The sequence below is a fragment of the Lissotriton helveticus genome, chromosome 6 (genome assembly GCF_964261635.1).
Source record: "Lissotriton helveticus chromosome 6, aLisHel1.1, whole genome shotgun sequence".
NCBI classification, from domain to species: Eukaryota; Metazoa; Chordata; class Amphibia; order Caudata; family Salamandridae; genus Lissotriton; species Lissotriton helveticus.
Genome location: NC_136067.1, coordinates 1,023,475,669 through 1,023,498,140, shown reverse-complemented (window position 1 = coordinate 1,023,498,140; position 22,472 = coordinate 1,023,475,669). Strand labels below are relative to the sequence as shown.

Genomic DNA, 22,472 nt, shown 5'->3' with positions numbered 1-22,472 from the left:
AAGTACAAAACAGTTAAGGCAGGTAATCTGGAACAGTGCATAAGTAGGGTAAAAACCACCAGATCCCCATGTGTATGGCCAGCAGACCACGTATGCAATATATACAAATCCTCTGCACACGTTCAAAAGAAAATACATAAAGTTACATAAAATATCACAATGATGCTTGTCTTTATCTTTTCAGATGTCTTTAATTCAAGATCTTTAAGCCTTCTTAGCCAACACATGTTTCATCGCTGTTACAGGGGATTACCCCGCAAGTTCTTCTGGGCTAAAGGAATATATAAACAGGTACTTGTTCATGTATGCAATGGTATTAAGAATACTTTACTTTTCAAATTATTGACAAGGTGACTTCCGTGACTTGTGTAAATTTCAAAAAAGTGAATAGAACTGTGTGGAAATCCATTTGAACCTGGTGTTGTTCATGCTTCTCGTACAACTTCTCTGTGCATCCATATATCAATTGGGGAAAGAAAGAACAAGCAAAACCCCTAATCGTTTATTTTATCGCTATAAAACATACTGGTACAGTTTGTGTTTGAGACTCCCTTAAAGGAATAATCCTGTGGTTGGCAAGGTACGGGCATGCAATCAACCTGTTTAGTTTTATGATCTATTTTGTTATATTTGTGGCGAAGTAGTGCTCCCTCATGCTGTCACTAAATAGTAAATACATGCTGACTATATTGTGTACTTGAACATGTATAAAATAACATATTTTGTTATAATACAATGCCTGGGGTCAGTTTCATGTAGTCTCCAAGTAACAGAAAAGGGCACATAAGCTAAAGATTAGCAGTCGGTACATTCTAATGAGGTGTATTTGGTACCATGAAGGATCCCCCTACCTTAATTTTGTTCATAATTCCAACCCGGACGGAGTTTCTATAAGTTTTGCTCCTGGAGAGGTAGACCAATTAGTCTTGTGTCCGGAAAGCTAAATATGCTTCCAAATGTAGGGTAGTTTCTTTTAGAAGAGCTGCCGCATCCTAAACTAAAATTAACATTGTAATAGCTGTTTTTTCTGCCGAAGATCATCAGAATACCAGGGAGCTGAATGGTTATGTCTATTACCTGAAATTTTCTTGATAAGAACGGTGATGTTAAAAGCGTCAGTAAGCCATTTGGAGTATACTGGGGCTGAAACTTCGGGGGGCCCAAGGAATGAGGGGCAGGAATTTTCTAGCAGGGAGCGAAGGGATTGCTTGTCCATGAGATCCCATTTTCTTTTGGTAGTGATAGCGGACTTCGGTACTTTGGACGCTCCCAGGGGAGTAAGAGGAAATGAAAATTTGATCAGTGAGTGGTCGGACCACGTTAATGCCAGCGTTTCCATAGGCGCAAGGTTGTTAATAGAGGAAAAGAAGCCATCCAAGGTATGGCCAGCCTCATGAGTGGAGGTCTGAATTTTTTGGGAGAGCCCTACTGCTTCCAGGGTTTCTAGTAGTGCTTCTGTCTCCCTGTTGGCTTTATCCTCGAGATAGAAGTTAAAATCTCCGAGGATGGTAAATTCATCATTTTGTAAGCTAGATTCTAGAAGGCTGTCGATGTTGGAGATAAAATGGCTCCTGAAACCGGAAGGCCGATATAGGAGGATGCCTTTGAAGGTTTGTTTAGTGTTCAATTCTATAATGAAGAGCAAGGACTGATAAAGAGATCTAGAAGTCGGGTAAAACCTGACTGGGAAATGGTCCCTTAGTATGATTGCCACCCCTCCCCTGCGTTTGAGAGGCCTGTCAACCCTAATTGCCTGGTAACCTGCCGGAGCTGCAGTAACAAAGTCGGGGTCAGATGCAGCATCGGCCCATGTCTCGGTCAGGCACAGTACATCCAAATCGTGATCGGTAATGAGTTGGTATATTTCGTATTTATGTTTGGCTAATGATCTCACATTGTGCATTGATATCACAGAAATAAGCCTTCATAATTACCCTGACTCAAGTATATGTACTCTTTTAACTACCGTTTGAAACATCGTATCCAGACGTTCTACGTGCAAGGAATTTCAGACATTTATTTGCGCACTTTGATGTTGAAGATGTAATTTGCAGATGGTCCTTTTTTGAGAGTTTTGTTGTCTAACAGCTGAAATACCTTAATCGGATATTCCAAAACCGTAGCATAGGCATGGCTTCACATAATTTGGACGACAGCCCTAGCAGCGGTCACCTACCTGCTGCGCCTTGGCAAGCATGCGGGCAGCAATGTGATGCGTCTATCAACACTTTAGCTGAGTCATAAATAGCTGAGCCTGAGTGTGGACACGACCTCTTCGCACTCCGAGGGCTCTACATTCATTGTGCTTTTCTCATGAAGGTAGACAAAACATGCACGTTTCGGCGGTAATTCTCCCTCTAAAACTTAAATATTTCTACTTTGTGGCAATCAAATATCATTCCTTGCATTCTAAGTTTAGATCCCAACCAGCGGGTGTTTAATTGACAAAGTCATCCTGACTCTGACGTTTTCAGACAAGGTAGGTCACACGCTTAAAGAGCGGCGTGTTCTTCTACTATTTTCGTAGCGACTGGCTCATAGATTGTCTTACTTCAGAGATTCCAACCTGGAAGGTAGACTCTCGCCCTGATCTCAAAAGGATTAGTGTGGTAAGTCGAATACCACTGCCTTTATATTCATTTTGTGGGGACTATCTTTACCTTCAGAAACAACCATCACAGGCTTCCACTCTGGATACCTGTTGTATGGTAAGCGGACTACCCCTTTACACTGCAGTTTAAGCCTGCATTTTATCCAGACAGAACTAGGTTGTATTAAACATTGACCTATTTGTACTTGAAGTCACAGCCTTGTGGACTCATACCAACAACTACAAAAACAGACTAGATGTGTGGGAGTGATTGCCACCATTGGAATTTGTTGAGTTTTGTGCTTGTGCAGCGGCTCCACATGACTAATTCTCTTTCTATGGAACACACTTAATTCACACATGAATCCCTTGCCCCTTACAGGCTGTCCACCGCTGTTTTTATTCCTGAGGAAGACCTGCTGTTACGCTTCTCCATTTGCGCACTCTTTAGGGTTGAAACAAAGACGTATATTTCATCTCATGTCCATCAGTTTTCACAGCCCCAAGAAACATATGAATTATAAAGGGTTTTTTGAAAATATGTTAAACAATCAGAAAGGTCAGACTCTAACTGATTCATACTCTGTATATTTTGTACATATTTCAATGTTGTATGTATCACATGCATATCACCACATTGTCACTCAACATCACCTTGTTCACTCCAATCACCTTATTTTCATGCCACATGTGTATTTATAAAAGGTGTGACAGCCATTCATAAATTTGAACTAAAGAGCAACATTTATTTTATTGTGTGTTCGATTAAGAAGTCTATAAAATAATGTATTAGACTATTGAAAGATTGATGTCTGGTATGCACTAAGCAATTGGTTTTCTGACAGAACCAATTGTATACTTTTTCACTAATACCCAGGTTCTGAGAGACACAGGGTTACCCCTTTGACTTTAATGGCTTTGGTACTTGGGCAATGCATAGTAATTGAGGTTGGCTCTCTTTTCCCGACTCTGACTATGTCTGAGTCAATCTCCAACACTGTACCCTGCGACCCGTTAATTTTTTCTGACAGGCCTCGTTTGCTCCCTTTTTCCCTCTTGGGTTTTCCTTACTTTTTTTACTGCACCTCCTATTTTTCCTGATCTAGTTGAGGAGGTGCTTGGTACTTGGTCAATGGTGTAAATAAATAAATAAATGGTGTGGTAGCTGGGTACTTGAAGAGCTTACTTGCTCTAAGTCCAGCCTCGTCAGTTGCTGCCAGTAAGGTCTTTTTGAGGGAGAACCGTGCTGATATGAGAGTGCAGAGCACAGCAATTCTGAGGATGAAGTCAATACACTCCCTTTTGCAATCTCTATCTAGATTTGGGTGCCGCAGCCTAGAAGTTGAAGCATTGGGTGTTTTGTGCAAGACTCTCGTCTTCTCTCACACTTGTCCCCCTTTCTCCTGCCCCTGTGCTTCTTTCACTCCTTGCGCCCTCTTTGCTCCCAATGAGGGGCCTGCACCAGCCGCAAAGATTTCGGCAGGCACTGGTGCGGGTGCAGGTACCTGCAGCAACAGAATTGCAGGGACGAGGGGAGGTGCCTAACCTCTGACACGGCTCGGCCTCATCCACTCTGCGTACATCCACGTCAGGCATCTCAAAAACCCACTCAACTAAAGACCTTCTGAATTACGCATTATTCACAGTAAAGAAATAGTGTCAATGTGCAATTTGCTGTGAGAATTTACCACAAAAACAAATATGAACGCAAATTGCATAAATTTTGCATACCCCATGCTCAAGCCATGTTTGCTGTGTTGTTTTCATTAGGTAAGGAGTGACAGTGATGTGTATTGTTATGTGTAGTGAGATGTAGAGCAACGGAAGGGTGATGTGTCCAAGTGCAAAAAGGGAATTAAAATGTATGCATGCACTTTTTGGTGATAAAGTGTGCAGAGGATGACAGCTATTTAGCATAATTATTTGGAATTGGTATTCTTATTTTCCAAATAAATAGCGCAAGACTGAGTGCAGGATATTCTTCTTTAACCCCTTAAGCGCTGCCGTCGGCCAACGGTCGTCACGAGCACTACCTCCCCAGTGCTGCGCACGACCGTTGGCCGACGGGCCAGCGCTCGTTATTCGAACGTTCAGCACTGGGTGCTGAACGTTCGACGCAGTTATGAGGTTATTGATGTCACCAAAAGCGGATGCCCTGCACAGCATGGACACATTGGGGCCCGTACTTCTGCTGCCCGACTCATTCCTTATGCTGGTGCCTATACCAACCTAATGCACGAGTTCCCGCCCTCAAATTGTTCCTGTGTTGACATTGTAACTTCATTGTAGCACTCAGAATATTGCTCTGTTTCTAGAATGAGCTGTCCATATTTAATAATGATGTCTGAATGGTACGTGACCAATCAATGGACACCTCTCCTAGTTCCAACTCCTTTTCTACCTACTGGATGTCTATCTTTATAAGAGCTGATCATCAAGAAAGTGTCTGAACCTTCAGATGAAAGACTGTAGCAACTAGGGAAAAGAAGAACTCAAGGTTTTACTGAAAAGCATGGTTGTGGTTCCAGTAGAGTGTCGCCATAGCAGCACCCCCCACTGGTGAAAAAATAAATCACCGTTCCAAGTTAATTATGTGCTACAAATTTACACTAGGAAATCAGGCTCTCATTTAACACGTCTTCTAAAAAGAAAGCTCCATGGGTTTCTGCTCTGAAAAACAGCCCTGCTCTCAAGAAGAATAAAGCTGAAATGTTGTTACATAATTCTTTAAGAAGAACACTTGTCCTTATAATAAATACTTTTGAATCATGTCCTTTATTTCAATCATGCTTTTTTAAGGGTCTGATTTAGTGTTGGCGGATGGTCATTTCATCACAAATGTGACAAATATCTAGCCTGCCGTATTACAAGTGCCATGGCATACAAAGCACCTCTAAAAAGGTGAAGTGGATGTTTGTCACATTTGAGATGGAGTAACACACCGGCCAAACTCTAATCGGGCCATAGGCAAATAATTTGGGAGTCATGTCTATTACAGATATGCAATATTGATGGAAGAGGTTGAATGCCATGTTTCTTTCTTTCTCAGTATTTCTCTAACTCTCCCTACCATGTCCCTCCAGTTCTGTAATCTATTCCACCCATCAACAGATCTCACTTTGGAGTGGTGGATGCAGTGTAAGCAAAATAAGACCTCTCCAGGAGGATGGCATCTACACCATCCCCCCTGCCAATGGGCTCTTAAAACAGAAATTTGTCAGTAATAGACTAAGTTTAGGTGGTATGCTCTTTTTGTTTTATAACTTAAGCCTCGCATAGAATCTTGTAACATAGAATGAACCAATAATTGATCATATTACCACCCTTTGTTATATATTATATAGATAAGATATTAAATATTTGAACTACTTTTGTACTTGAAAAATACAGGATGTTAAATTTCAGTTATGGCCTCCATGTTAATCAGGAGCACTGTGATGATGCTGCGCTTTGTTTTGGTTTCTTATTTTCATGTTATTGGAGAATCCTATTCCTGGTTCACCTGAATGAAACACCAAACCTAGCTTCCTGTGACATCTGCCCTATTTGGAACTCGGGGGTGGGGGGGATTACAGCCAAAAAGGCCATACCCTAGCAACACACGTTGTCAAGTTTAGTTTTCCTCCAATGGAAGATCGGATATCCTGGGTCACTGGCACTGCCTACATTCTGTATTGCTCCATTAGACTCTTCAACAATTTCCTCCCTGAACCACTCCACATCATAGCAGATGTACTTTAAGCTGAGAATGAGATAATAAATTATGCTGCAATGGCTGCTCAGAGGTACTGACAGATTCTACTGCGGCCATGTTCAGCTGACGAGAGATTTGGGTTTGTGGGACTGTGGTGTACTATGGCATCTTGTTTATGGGTACTTACTACTACTTAGTGATTACTTCAGAGGAGAGTGCAGCACACAGCTATAATTATTGAAAGGAATTATCAAATTGATCAAGTAAGAAGTCACAAAGTGGAGGCATTGCAATTCAGGACATGAACATGTGTCCTTTCTGACACTATTTGCAAGGGTGGTGGAGACACGCATTGGGGATGGCCTGGGAAAAGAGTTCTTTCAGTGAGTTGCAGTGGACGCGGGAACATCTTTCGTGATGGGCCACATTTGGAGCTGTCTCTCTTGGTATACCTTCTCTGATTAGCCTTGAATACAATAGCTTAACAGACAGGGCCTTTAACCAATTCACTAATACAAAATATAAAGGAAGAGGTCATTATGAATGAGATAATCAATTTAATTTAAGTGAATCCAAATCACTAAACCTAACAAAACACATTTCCAAACACATATTGGCCACACAATAAAAAATGCAACCCCCCAGCAAAGTAAAACACACGAAGTATGCTTTGAAAAAACAAACCATTTTAATCAAACTCACCCCTCTTTAGCTGCAACTAAAAAAACACACGCTAATAATGTTACCCCAACACATTCTAAACATGCCAACAACACTTAACCAAACAAAACAAACACCAAGAACCATCCAACGTCACATCCTACCCCCACACAAAACTATAGACCCCACCAACTATCCCCTATAGAAGCAAAACAAACCTTAGTCCATAAGAACAATAACAATAGAAAAAAGAGGCAATAGAAGTGTTGCACAGGAGATGGTATTGGTAGGGGGTACACCCTCCATCCATAAAATGGTATAAAACGATTGAAGCATGGTAAGTGAAAAATGTTATGGACCAAAGTCAGGGAGTATCTGCAAATAGGGTTTTCGCCATTGATGTACTATTCAGACACATACTAAAACACAGATTGAGTATTTCGTTTAGTTCTTCATTTTTATATTTGTCAAAGAAATATGTGCAATAGACACTACTTTTATTACTCCACCTTTTTGGAAAGCTACTATAGTCTAACTGTTTACATACAGTGGCTCTCACTATTAACAGAAGCTACACAAAATGAAAGTGCTGGCCTAGAAGTTGCTTTCTATTCGTAATCTTAATTTTTTGATGTACCAGAATGAATTCACTTACATTGGGCCTATTATTAGGGGTGGGCGTAATTTGCGTAATCGCGTTACGCAAATCTCCACGAAACGGTCAAAAATCTCCATGAACACGCAGAAATTCCGCAAACACGTGAAATTGCTTGTTCCCGATGCTTTTTTACTGTTCGCAATTGCTGTCTGCGTGCTCGAGGGGAAATATCTCGCAAACACTCATTTGAGAACGCGAACAAGCAAAAAAATTCACGAAGTTGCGGACCGCAGAATTTTGGGCAATTTTGCGTCCTGCGCAGAACGCAAAATTACCCAAATTCCGCGAGCGGAATGGAATTTACCACCCAGGCCTACCTATTATGGTGTTGGTTGGACGAGCATCCGACCACCACCGTAGCGGGATGGGGTGCGCCCGACTATTAGTTGGCGGTTCCACCCACTGAATGAGGATGGGACTGTACTATGGGCAGCACAAGTTGCAAAAGAAAGATTTATGTTTTCAAACATCCATGCACCATGTGGCAGGAAAGATGCGGTGCCTTCCCCACGATGCATAGATGTTTAGGGGGCCACATAGTGGAGGCCACGGGCGACGGGGCCCTGCTATGGGTCCCCAAAGCCCGTTTCTGACCGCCTTTCTTTGGCAGTCAGACCTCCATAGAAAGGCTGTGGGAAACATGCATTGTAATCCCCACCACTGTGCCTGAGCAGGCACTGCCTCCATTCTGGGGATCAACATCTGCCCTCCATCCCTAGAGGCTCCATGAGCCCATCAGAAGCAGAGCAGTATTCCCCTGCAGAGGTTCCCTCCGTCTGCCAGTATTGTGATGCAGAGGTAGGACGGAAACCTCTGAAGTAGGGGGGAAAGCCGCTGATGAGCTGTCAGATGGCTTTCCACCCAACATCATAATGAGGCCCTATATTTTTCTTCTGTGTATGATAACAATTACAAAAAAATCAAGGTATATTGTACAATAAATAAACAAAGTATGCATAGACATAAAAATGTGAGCACAGCCAGAAGTCCCACACTACAATAGTTCCCATCCATGAGTGGAGGGGTAATCTTCCCAGCCTGTGTTTTTTATCGCTTTTTAAAACATTGCAAGTTCTACAACTTTACAAACGTGGCATCAAATTAAAATAGATGTGAAATTATGAAACATGTGACTTTGAAATTTCTACCGCAAAGTCACCCTGTAGAAAAGGATGAAAAGTTATACCGACAAAGTTCAATTGAATAATACTTATAGGTAAGAAAGAAACATGCCTTAGCAGCCGCTTCCAATCTGTACTTGTCTGCAGACATGTAATAATAGTAATAATAATTACTACATTACATGAAATGTATCCACAAGGTTGCAAAAACTTGTCTCTTATGAAGACTAATTAAAATCATTACAAACAAAGATAGATAAAAGCAACCAACATAAACAAACATATACTAAGCACAAAGTTATTATCATCTTAAAATGATCATCTAAAAATGCATTAATACAGTCAATTCCATAGTAATATTAAAACGTTTACACAGTGATTAAAATACAGGTATTAACTAAAGTACAATATATTAGCAGCAATCACTATTATAGCAGCATTTAACTAAAGTGACAGGTGTTAGCAATAGGAAATACAAGTATAAATACATTTTTTTGCTGTTTTCCATTTGCAAGCTATAATAAAGTGCAGTGTGCATAAATATAGTAAATTATACTAATAGACCCTTCAACTGGCATACATTTTGATTCAAACAATTCTTAAAATAAGTTTCTTTAAGTATTTTATATCACAAAAAATGGTTATTTACTTTGTTCTTCGTCCTTGAGTTTCTTCTCAGCAATAATGATGAACTTAACAAAGTGATAAATAAGTTTTATATTTGCCCCACTCAAACAGGTAATAATCGCTTGCCTGCATGTAAAACTGGCGCCTAACGTGGGGCGATATCAGCGGTACCGGTCCAAGCCAGAGGTTCGTGAGGAGCTTCGTGTGAAAATTCTGGAGGAAGGCCGCCACTTCATCGACCCCTGCATGTCGACGTGGTCCGAAAGTCTTTGCTGCGAGGTTCCCTGCTTCCCGACGGCTACGAAGGACTGCTGCCCTGACTATCGCCCTGTTTTGGACCCTTGATGATTTGTAGAGCAAAACGATAGACGAGTCTTCTGGTGACGTCATCGATACCTCAGTTAAGTATAAGTGGAGCGTCTCCCAGTCCTTAGTTTGGTTCTTAGTTTGGGTATCCCCTTGGGATCTTTGATTTGGAACTTGCAAGTACCAAAGCCTAGGGACTCGTGTATTCACGAGACTATCGTAATCGATAATCCTTTGAAGTTTGAAGCTAGACTAGTGAGCGAAGATGCCTGGTCTTAGCAGCCTTGGAAACTTGTTTTGTCTTGGTTGTAATAGGGATTCCCGATTGGAGGACTCGTGTCCGGTTCCTCCGATTGGAACTCCAACCTATGAACTATATGTGAAACATGGCGTAGGCCCCATCGCATATAATGAAGTATGGATCCGATACACCAGAAAAGATGGTGTTTTAAAATGGCCCCAATATGGTAGTTTTGACACAGAGATATTAGATAATCTAGAAGTTAAACTTTTTAAGAAGAAAGCCCGGCCGGCGATGTTTGACTCTTTCCGCCTATGGCGAAAGGAAGCCAAACAGAAAGAAATTAAATTAGCTAAAAAGAATAAAAGAGAAAAGGGTATTTCGATAATGCAAGCTGCTATGCAATATAAAGATGATGAGGAAGAACAAGCGAGTGAACAGTTGCACAGGCAACGTAATATGGCGATCGATAAATGCTATCCAGTCTTGCCGCCTCTTCAGCAAGATGCAGCAAAAGAACTTGAAAAAGATCCCCTAATGTCGCATTTATTGAGTTCGCCACCCCCCTATGCGCAGAGTGCTACTGCACCTCCGCAACCTTTAGTTGTGCAACCTCCGGTTGTTGTGCCCCAGGTTCTTCCACAACCGCCAGCTCCTCTTCAGTTGGCTCCTACTGCTACGGCGCAGCCTCCTCAAGGGGCGCTGACTTTGCTACCTGCTCCCCCTGTACTTCCTACGACTTTGCCGGCTGCATAGACTACCTCTTCTGATATTCCTACTGTTACTGCGTCTGCATCTGTATCTGCATCTACCTCACTCTGCTTTTACTCCTGTTCTTTCGTCAACTTCTCCTTCTGTTCGGCAGAGAATGACTAACACTGTTACTAGTCTTCTGTATGCTCTTTTTGGGGCAGCAAGCCTGACCCCTGTTTCAACGAGCAAACAGTTGCGTAGTCAACTGCCCAACTCTAGAGAGCGGGAAACATTGAATTATTTGGCACACAGATGGGTTACAGACCCTACGACATGAGCTAGATTCTAATATGGATGTCTTCCATCAATGGGAAGAGCCGAAACAGAGATACGTTTTCGAGAAAATGTGTACTTTTCTTTGTGAGGATTTAGAGGAAAATGATTTGGAGCCCAATCCGCCTGAGTTATGTCATCTACGGTTCGAGTTTGCAAAAGGCACAATTGTGGGTTCAGATGTTAAAAAAGCAGTTGCGACATTATTGTCGTTTAGGAGTGAGGGTGTTTCCCGGTCATTATTTGAGCATGATTCCTCCGTTAAAAGGAAAGCGAGACAATACCCCATGAGAGAGGTTCCCCCAGTATGGAAGGAAGCAGTAGCGGCTGGTGTGAATAATGTTCCCCCAGCTGTTCCAGCACACTTTCAGCATGTTTGGGTACATGTTCCTTGGAAGCGAGCTGAAGTTGTGGCCCTTAAGCAGACTTTGCCTGACCCCCGTCCTGCAGGGTATTACAAGGAATTGTCACAGACTGCAGGCTCTTGCATTATGAATTTAGCGGATATAGACATTTTGTTTGGAAATGTTGTTCCACAGCCTTTATGGGGAAAGATTCGTCATGCTGATCATGATCAGGAGTTAGGTGATACATGGGTTAATATTGCTGCTGCTGATGGCAGACAAGTTGGTGGTGCTAAACCAGAACCTTTAGTGCAGACCTCCCTGGTAGGATCATTACTTACATGAAGACTTTAATGCCTGCGATGCGAGTGAATTGGGACAAGTTGTCTGCGTGTAAGCAGAAGAAAGATGAAACAGTGTCTGATTTCTTCACCAGGTTCGAAGAAACGTTTATCGACCACAGTGGTCAAGATATGAGTACAGAAGGTGGTCAACGGTTGTTCGTTGACAAGTTCGTGCATAATTTGCTGCCCGAGTTGTGTAAGAAGTTAAAAGATTCAGAAAGTTCGTGGGCCGTTTCCTCTTCAGCACAGATATTGGCTACTGCACAGTACTACGAAAATAGGGACAAAGATGAAAAGGATAGGGCAGACAAGAAAACGAGAGAGTTAAAAACAAAGGTTCTTTTACAGCAGGCGTACGCGCCTCGTGGTGGTCAGAGTAACTATCAGCAGCCTCAGCAGTTTCAGAGAAACATGCAAAGGACCGAATATCCTCAACAACGCTTTCCCGTAGGCCCTAATCAGTGTGCATATTGTAAAGAGGAGGGCCATTTTAAAGGTAGTTGCCCTGCTCTGCTATAGCGTATGAATGGTGTTTCTAGCGCACGAGGTCGAGGTACTCCACAAGCGCCTAGAGGTAGAGGACGTGGAAATTTCCCTCAGAACGCGCGCTCACTTCCACCCCAGAATTCAATGAATAGTTTTGATCAGCAGAATAACGCGTCTGGTAGGACGCCTCAGTACTATGCTGATGACTACTATGCAGAAGATGAGAATATGGAAGGTAATGATTGCTAGGACAGCCATAGACAAAGAGAGGGAGTTGTTTCAGTTCCAGTAGATCAGAGTGGACCTTATGTTGAGGTGATTACATCAGGTGTGTCAGAGCCTTTTCTGTTGGATACTGGTGCTACAAAGAGTTCTATTATGCACTCTAAACTCCCTGGCGCACCTTTGTCTGGCGAAATGAATGTTTCAGTAGGTTTTTCTGGCGCCCCGGTTAGGAACCCGATTTCTAGTCCTATGTAACCCTGGGCGTAGTTCGCGTAGCCGCACTCCGCGAAGCTACGCGAAGACGCACTTGCACTCCGCGAGCTACGTGTAGCTCCGCGGACATGCGTAGTAGCTTGCTAGACCCGTTCGCGCGCCGTTTTTCGTCTTCGGGAGCGCGGTGCGCGTGTTCGGGGCGCTGCCTGCATGCTCGCAATAGCTAGCGCGCTAAGTTACTCAATGAGGTTTGTCCCGCCCGCTTGCGTTCCCTTATTTCCGGTTCCGGGTCACAAGTAACGTGTTCGCGTTGTGTTAGACATGTTCGGGAACTCATCTTCTCGTTCGCACTGCCAAAGTGCGTGATCGCGTCAAATATCGCGCGAACTTACCGCGGCGGTCGCGACGGGCAGAGCCATCTTCGATTTCACACTCTGGCTATGGTTTTGGGCCTACTTCAGCATCTCACTCCTATCTCTTCCATCCTGGTCTTTTCCCTCAGTTTTTCTCACTTTCTTTACTTCTTACCTATTTCTGTCTGTGCCTAGGTTTATATTTCTCATTTTATTTTTACTTTTACCACTTTTTTTGCAACTTTTCTCTTGTTTTATATTACTTCCTTCTTTTATCTTTCTTCTTTCTTCCCCTAACCTTTTTGTCTTCAACTTTCCTTCTCCCCTCCACCCAGAACCATGGTGAAGGGTGCCAGCAGAATCGGCGGCTCAAAGGGCAAGGCGGCTGTGCCTAAAAAAACCAGGCTGCCTTGCGGCAGAATGCGCCCGGCAGGAGTGACGCCCCGCCAACTTTTTGGGGAGGAGGAGGTGGCCGCCCTGGTCTTTTTTATCCAACGTCACCTCCCCTTGACTTTGGCAGCAGGCGGCAGGCCCGGCTCCGGATACCAGCGCATTGAAGAGCGTCTCCGGCGGTGGGCGAAGGTGCGCCGTGCAGTCTTCCGCTGCTCCGGTATCCGGCGTACCCACCATCAGCTGTTCCACCGCTGGGCCGACATTTTGGACCGGGAGCAGGACCTGTTGGACCTGCTTGGTGTGGAGGTTGTGGGTCTTGGTGAGTGGCTACCCCAAAAATTAAAGTGTGTATATATATATATATATATATATATATATATATATATATATATATATATATATATATATATATATATATATATATATATATATATATATATATATATTTATATACATATAGATTATATATATATATATATATATATACATATATATATATATAGTTGTATAAATATTGTTATTGTATCTTTGTAAATATTGGCTGAATAAGTAACGCGATGACTGTTGCCCCTAGTTACATTTGCGATGTATTCCGGTATATCTACTGTCATTGTATGACAGTGTTCTTCTTCTTCACTGGCTCTTGCGTGTTGTTTCAACTTGGCGCTAGCTGTTGCTGTTTATTGATGTGAGATTTTCTTTATTGCTGAGAACTGAAGTTAGTTAATGCTATTAATAGAGTCTTGTCCTTCCTTTGTCCGTCAGTGAAATAGCGGTGGATGGATAATTGTACGTTGTTTGCATATTGTAGCATTTTTTTCACGGCCTTCTCTTCTGCATGAATGGAATCCTTTTCTTGCAAAGAATGCTAACGTTACTTTGTTCTTCTTACCTCAGCCAGGGCCGGCTCTAGGGGGCATGTGCAAGCTGTGCAACTGCACAGGGGCACCAAACTTCAGGGGCCACCGCACCAATAGATATCCTTAATTTAATAATACTCTAAGGATGGATACATATTTGCGTTGCGGCCCCTGGCATGGATTTGTTGCCTCCGGCTCTGTTCCACTGTAGCAGTGTGATTTGCAATGATGTCTATGTTTCACATCACTCAATGTTTTTATCTTTGTTTATTATTTTAATTTTTACATGAACCACAGAACCCAGGGGCAAGCAGAATACAGGGACCGAGTCGGCGGGTGAACCACCAGTTACACAGAGCTCCTCTACTGATGATCCTGCTGCTGTCCCCAGTAAGTACAACAGTGCTTGTTTTTTCCTCTGTAATGTGTCTGCAGTGCTTTGTCAATTGACAGCAACCAAGTAGGCATCCAGAATGATGTTTGTCTAGTATTTTTGTAAACGTTAGTATACCACTACTAGTCTTGTGGGTATTCTTCTATCTCCTATGGAGTTATATACATATTACACAACTATGTAACTATGCACACGAAAATTGGATGTTGTTGGTACTGATAGGCAGGTTGGACCTTACTTACACCTCAGTCACAGAACTCTGAGGAACGCACAATTCACTGAACGTCAGCCTATATGGCCTGAGTCATTGGTCTATTGTTCAAATCACACTCCTGAACCCCAATACCAAGATGCCGAATGCTTTTAGGACACAAACCGTTACCTAAGAAACCCCCTTTTGCTCACTCACTCGTTTGAGTCTCTAAGACAACAGACACTGAAAATAAACTTCAGAGTCAAAGTGGTCATTCAAAAGCTTTATTTTGTTAGAAGTAAGTAAGTAACATCAATGTTTTTAAGTGCTTCCGTCCAATACGTTGAAGGGCCCACCAGAAAAAATCCAGAGTTAAAACAGGCATAATAAAGTAATCAACATTTGTACAGCTACTAGTGCACAATAGGGAAATGTGGCAACTATCGGAGACCTCTCACCAACGTATACTGGTCAGATATTCCTCTTTTTTTGTAAGCTATGGAAATGTCCGCTTCGTAGAAGGCAATCTTCTCACCTGCCGAAAAATAATGACAAAAGTGGTGCACGTTAGACAGTATTAAATACATTTATGCCAGTTTTATGCAGCCATGCTAAAAAGAAGTTGTAACCTGTAAGCAAACTCTATCCCACAATCCACATAGAAAACTTAAATACGGGCCCTTTTACTTTCCCACCTCTTCAGGTGTATGCATTGAACAATGATGTGTTGCCCCAGAGCGTCTTCTCGTACTGCGCAACAAGCTGCGAGTTAACACATGCGCAAAACTGGATACATTGATGTACAAAGGTTACATAGTTCACTTCCAATTTCCAAGGACTAGAGTAGCAGGACAGATGAGATGAGCTTGGGTACCATACCATAACAATGAATGCTAATAATATGTGTAGTGACTCTGCTGTACTATGCAATGTGGACTCATACTGATTACGTACGTTGGACTTAACTGTTTTGAAGAACTCCATTCTTGGTGAACAAGTACAAAGGGGGCTGTGCATCCATCTAAAAAGGCGTACTTATTTTTATAGGTGCAGAACCCTTACCATCGACCAGTGCCGACGGGGACAGCGGCGCAGCTTCAGCGCTCCCGGCGGGGACAGGAGGAACAGAGGCACCTACACCAGCAGCAGTGGGGGGGGAGCCAACAGCGGCGGGCGATGGTAAGTTACATTCAATAGTGATCTGCATTACTTGGTGGGAGGGGAAAACTTTCTCACTGTACTCTACTGGAAAATATATGATGTTACCTTTACTTGTCATTAGCATGCTAAGCATTACCACTACAGTAATGCAAGTGCCTGATAGCAGTCGGATGCATGGGTTGTTGTTAAAGCATGTAAAGGGGAAAACACAGCTGCCAGCGTGGTTGGGAGACACACCCAATACCGGTGGTTAGTGGATAGTCTCAGCAGCAGCGGTGTTTTGGGCAAACCCAAAGGCAAGGGAAGGAGGGGACGACTGGGTGCATGGGTCGTTGCTGGTGAAACACAAACCAAATAAGGTTTGTTGCGCGGTATAAAGTATTATAGTCTTTACTAGACATGTGCTACTAGCTGCCCCCTGTTAATTAATGTTACTTTGAGAGTGTTCCCGCCTTCCCGGAACAAAAGGAGATATGTAAAAGACAGGTGTTCGTTCTAATGTGTGTGACCGTTGAAGTACACCCATGCTAATAGGGCAGGCATAAAGCCGTGACCAAAAGTCCGAAAAATTAATAGAGGCTGTAGAATGTTCAAGATAGACGCAACACAATTTCTGGTACTCAGCTTGCTTGCTAGTGCTACTGTGCCGCCCACTATGTGTTGAATCAATGTTGTGTTCTTGATTTGCGGGGAGTTTGGATTAACAATTCTGTTTCTTTCTTTATAGTTACTCCTTCCCAAAAACCAACCAGGAAGGAGTTGGCAGTCCGGGCCCGGCAGCGGAAACTGCAGGCAATTGTAGAGGCCTACCGCCGGCTGGTGGATCAGGCCGAGGAGGAGGAGGAGGAGGCGGCGGCAGCAGCTGCTGCCTCTTCCAATGCCCCGGGCCCCAAGCCTGCAGGACTACGTCGCCGTGGTCAGGCAGCCGCCCGCCGCCGCATTGTTACATCTTCGGCGGCCCCCCCACAACAACAACAACAACAACATGCATGCAAGTGTAGGTGCCGTGATTTCAAAGCAAAGATTCTCCGCCGGGTAGCGAAGTTGGAGGAGGAGCGGAAGAAGCAGGAGGACGGTCTAGAGGAGCGTGTCAAGATACTGGTGGACAAACACCTGAAAGCCCGCCGGCTTTGAAATGGACCCTGTTTTTTGCCCCTTTTTTAATCCTTTTGTTGGTGGGTGGGATGTGGGAGTTGGGGTGTACATTTGGGTTGAAATTTGGTTGGGGTTAGGGGAGGGTAGGGACAGCTCTGGGTCAGGGGGTTACATTTGTTATATATTTTATTTTTCTATTATCATTATTAAAATATAAAAATAAAACAAAGATATTATTTTCACAAGAAAACATTTGAAGTTCATTTGTGTTTGTTGGGGGGGTGGAGGGGGGACTGTTTCACCAAATAATGTACGTTGTGCAACATGAACATGCACTACGAACGATAAATTAAGTACTGACTGCACCTGTAGTAGTAGGGTCACAAGTGCATAAATAATTTATATTATTAAATAACATGGGAAAATTGCCCATCACGTGAGTCTGAAGTTACTACTAGTATACTTTAATTCCATGCACATTTGCTCAGAGTCGGCTAAACAATCCTATGCAATGCATTGCATCATTCCTTTAACATACCTGTCCTAGTTGTCAGGGAAGAGGAGCTCGTCCTCAAACTCTGTGCGTTCAGACAGAAGTAGGTCATGTAACCCAGTAGTGAGGACGTCTTCTTCACACTCGCTTTCTTCATCCGGCGGTGATTCACGTACTTGATAGTCTGGTGGTATGAAGCGTTGATTCATTTTTATCATTGTCAGCCGCTCCACGCTTTTGGGGGAGAGACTAGTCCTTTTCGATGTGACAATGGCACCAGCAGCACTGAAAACCCGCTCAGAGGAGACACTGGCTACAGGACAAGCCAGATACTTTATCGCCAGCCTGCTCAGCACTGGCCACTGTCTCCTTCTTTCATACCAATAGACCAATGGGCTTTGCTCCATGAACACCTCTGTTGTGTCATCCAGATAGGCCTGAACCATCCGCTCAATGTTCATTGGTGCTCGGCTTTGCTGGTCCTCTTTTCCCTTTGCAACAGCAACGGACTTACCCATCCCTTTCTGTAGAAAAAAAGCAGTTATGCTTTTGGTTGGGTCTGCTGAATCAGATCGTGTAGGTGCTGCTTTTGGTACTGTTGGTGCCTGCTGGAAAGCAGACGCACTGCTCTCACGCTGTGAAGAACTTGCGTCAGGAGTACTTGGACTGGCCTGGGCTGGCAGTGGCAGGCCTTTAAGTAACAGCCGTTCAGTTTCTAACTCATTAGCTTCCGCAGCTATGGAAGTTTTGTACTTGTCAACATCCTCATCTGAAAATGGAATTACTTCGTTACTGCTGACAAATAATTTGTACCGTGGATCCAAGATAGTTGCAGTTATGTAATGTTCACCTGACACAATATTGTTGAGCCTTACATTTTCACACAAGCGGTTGACTAAGCCCTTGGCTAAGGTATATGCATCAACTTTTTGTTCGTCACCTTCGTATGTTTCACAGACCTCCTTCACCTGTTGCTCAAGCATGTACAACAATGGGATGGCTTGGCCCATAGTACAGTCCTCCCTGCTAACTGCACGTGTGAAGACCTCAAAGGGTTGTAGCATCTCTGTGATGCATTTAATGAGGTCCCACTGCCACATCTCAATGGTCAGGGCTTTAAGATTAACAGTAGGATCCCCTAATCTTCTTGACATGACATAAGCATTCAGTGGGATGTACTGCTCAAAGAGACGCTCAAGCATGAAATAAGTTGAGTTCCAACGTGTTGGGACCTCCTGTATCAGTGCTTTGACTGGCAACCTATGCTCTTGCTGAATGACCCGTAGCAGCTTCCGTCCTTTGAAAGAATGGTTAAAGTGCGTGCATATTCTTCTGCAGATGGCCATTATGTTGCTGACTTTGGCTTCATTTTTCAGAAAGTCTTGCACGACTAAGTTTATGCAGTGTGCCAAACAGGGTACCCTGAAATAATGTCCTTCTCTCATTGCCTTCACTACATTACTGCCATTGTCGGTGGAAACAAAACCAATCTTAAGGCCTCTTGGTTTCAGCCATTCAAAGACCTTGTCATTAAAGTCAGACAAAATGTTTTCAGCAGTATGACTTTTGTCCATACCAAACATGGCTATAGTTGCATGTCTGCGCGTATCATTAAAAATTCCAGCAACGTCACGGAGGCCTGAAGTTAACTTGTCTTTAACACCTGCAAAAGAGATCCAGTGTGCGGTGATGCACATGAAATCTGTAGCATCGCAACTGCTCCACATGTCTGTTGTCAGGTGGATACAATGGACAACACTCTGTTGTAAGGCTTTCCCAATCAATTCCAGCACATCGTGGTGTAGTGCTGGAACAGCCACTCGGGCAAAATAGTAGCGACTGGGAACGTTCCATTTTGGGCAGAGGGTTGCCACTAATTCCAGAAATCCAACAGCCTCAACAAATGAAAATGGGAGAAGGTCCAGTGCTAACATTTTCGCAAGTTTGGCATTGTATAAACGTGCTACTGGGTGGTTCCGCTCGTACTTTCCCTCCTGCCTTAACATGCTAGGAATGGTAAGCTGCTTTGCATGTCTTTGAGTTGTGCTAGACGGACCACCTTGCATCGCAGACTTTGCACTCCTTGGTGTTTCCAGCTGACTCTGGTGCCACTGAGAAGTTGCAGATGCGGAGGATGTGGTCTTTACCACTCCAGTGCTGGCGACAGGGGTCGATTGTGTACCACTCCTAGATAGAAGGTCATCGTCTCCCTCTTCTTCTACCTCCTGATCAACCATGAGTGGACCTTGTACCACTGTATCCCCACCAACACGAGTGCTAACATTTTTTAAGCTTGCAAGGTGGTTCTCCCACCTGATCACGTGTGTTTTTTTCAAATGGGTCGTTTGGCCTCCAGTCCCATAGTTTGTACCAAGCTTACCACGACTAACATTGGCATGACAAATGGTGCATACAGCAATGTTCTCCTGAACTGGGTGAACCGTAAAGAAGTCCCACACTGGGGAGGTAAACTTTTGTCTCCTGCCATAGGAAGAGGAGGACCCACTGCCAATGCCGGATGGACTGGAGGATTGTGGAATTTCACTATGGGACAGCTCAGTCCTAGTACTGCCACTACCTCCTTCTGTTGAAGTGGCGCTTCTGCTGGATGTCGGATGCTGCCGGGCCTTCGCTGTTGAAAAAATTGGAGCTGGTGTTACTGTGGGTGTTGAGTGTGTAGGAGTTATGCGTGGTACCTGCTCATCAGTCATTGCAGCATTTCTGGATAGGGTGAAAATGTTTGTCTCTACATCCTCTGCACCAGGAATAACGCTTGTGATGATGACAGTGTCAGACCCGTCTTTATCACCAGCAGTATCCTGCTCACCTACATCGACCTCCATAAGTTCAAGCCTGCCTGGAAACTTCCTTTTTCCTAGCATGGTCTTCTTGGGATGTCTCTCCTTTGAATGCGCAGATAGTTGTGGCTGCCAATCCGTATCAAGGTCATCGGAAGGGATGCTTTGCGAAGAACTCGATGCACTAACCCTCCTTTCCCTTGGTGAATTCAAAGGAAATAGATCACCTACAGAAGTGGCTTCCTCTTCTTCTTGCTCGGAAGGAGGCTCTACTTCCTGAACTGCCCCGACTTCGGGAGGAACAACTACTACTATTTGGTGCGGAGATGGTGGTTGTTGTTCTTGAGGAAGTATTATTGCGGGCTGGGGTTTTTCAAAAACAACTGTTGCGGGCGGTGGTTGTGGTTGTTCAACAACTGTTGCGGGAAGTGGTTGTGGTTGTGGGTGAACAACTCCTATTGCGGGCGGTGGTTTTGGTTGTTGAACATCTACTGCTGGCGGTGGTTGTTGAGCACTTCCATCTTGCGTGGATTGTGTACTACTTTGAGACAGCGATAAGTTTAGTTCTGGCTCAGTATCACTGCTCGCAAGCAGAAGGCTGGCTACCTCTTCGACCCTCATCATGTGCTTGGCCCTGGGATGCTGGCTTGCCCCCACTAATGCAGATGTGCTGGTCCCAGCTTGCACCCCAGACCCCGCTGCTGCAGGCGTACCTTTTGGGGTGCCAAAAAAGGTTTTGGGGTCCATACCAGACTTAAGTGACACTTCCTTCTGCTGTTCCTTCTTCGCAGCAACTTTCTTTGTGGTGGAGGACCTGGTAGCTTTCTTAGGGCCCATCTTCTTCTGATGTCAGTCAGCTCACAGCAGCACAAATTGCAGAGATGTCTGGTCAGATGAGTCACACACCACACGTGGCGTACAACTGAAGGACGTCCGTCTGGCGGTAGAACGAGCGATGGATGAAAAAACAACCAGCACCTCCTCAGTCTTTTTTGTGCACCTACAAGTAAAGAAGGCAGAACAACATCAGTCAAACAAGCAGTAAGGCAACATGAACAATTGAAAGACACACAGGTCAATGTATAAAAGACAAAACAGAAGACTAATAATACCAGTCCAGCAGCACCACAGCTCAAAGGCCACATGAAGTCCAGAAAGAACCAATAAAGTCAAGCAGGCCTATAGATACCAATATGGACAGAAAAACGAGGATGCATGCTGCACATGACAGGTTAATGTGCAAGGAATAAATAGCCCATGGCTAAGACAGAGGTTGTAAACATAACACCGCAAAAACACATACAAAGAAACCCCTGCCCAGGCTCCCAAAACAACAACCAAATGACAAATTCTGTTTTTTTGGGTGCACAAGAAAGACCTGCAACATTTTTGAGAAACTTTTATGCAACTCGGGACATATTGTCCGCGAGAATGCTAAATCGGCATGTTCGGCAGCGCGAACGGAATAAAAAGTCGTGTTCGCGTTCCCGAGCAAGTACATTGAGTGCGCGAACACGACAAAAAATGTAAGTTCACGTGCTCACATGGTGCGAAGTTACCAAAACTACCCAAGCTGTATTCCTAGGGTTACCTAATGGCAGAAATTGACAGAGTATTTAAAGTGTAAACACACCCAAAACCAGAAATACCCCACACATAAAAATAAGATTTTCTATATCAATCCAAGCCATCCATGATTTTCACATTAAGGGTACACCACAAAAACAGTTGATTAACTTTCATGACCCTATGAGTAGTACCTATGGCCTACTGCCAGAGTAGGCCACAAGGTTGGAGGCCTATGCCTATGGCAAAAGCACAAAGGAAGGACACACAAAATGGCCGCCGACATAGGGCCTGGCCACCAACAACAACATGGCAAAATCACAAAGGATGTATACACAAAATGGCCTCCACCACATGGCCTGGCCACCAACAACAACATGGCAAAATATATCACAAAGGAAGCATACACAAAATGGCCGCCACCACATGGCCTGGCCACCAACAACAACATGGCAAAATCACAAAGGATGTATATACAAAATGGCCTCCACCACATGGCCTGGCCACCAACAACAACATGGCAAAATAAATCACAAAGGAAGCATACACAAAAAGATCACCACCATAGGGCCTGGCCACCAACAACAACATGGACAACTTTACAAAATGGCCTCCACCACATGGCCTGGCC

General features: G+C 43.9%; 1 protein-coding gene across 1 annotated transcript; it reads right to left on the bottom strand.

Annotated features, from left to right (window-relative positions):
* Window positions 1–14,998: 14,998 nt before the first annotated feature.
* Window positions 14,999–20,587, bottom strand: LOC144761630 (zinc finger BED domain-containing protein 6-like). Its single transcript, XM_078646926.1, has 2 exons — window positions 17,523–20,587; window positions 14,999–15,263 (listed from the first exon to the last, which is right to left on the bottom strand). The coding sequence occupies exon 1, from the start codon at window positions 20,357–20,359 to the stop codon at window positions 17,528–17,530; it is 2,832 nt and encodes a 943-aa protein (XP_078503052.1). The 5' UTR covers window positions 20,360–20,587; the 3' UTR covers window positions 14,999–15,263; window positions 17,523–17,527.
* Window positions 20,588–22,472: the final 1,885 nt, after the last annotated feature.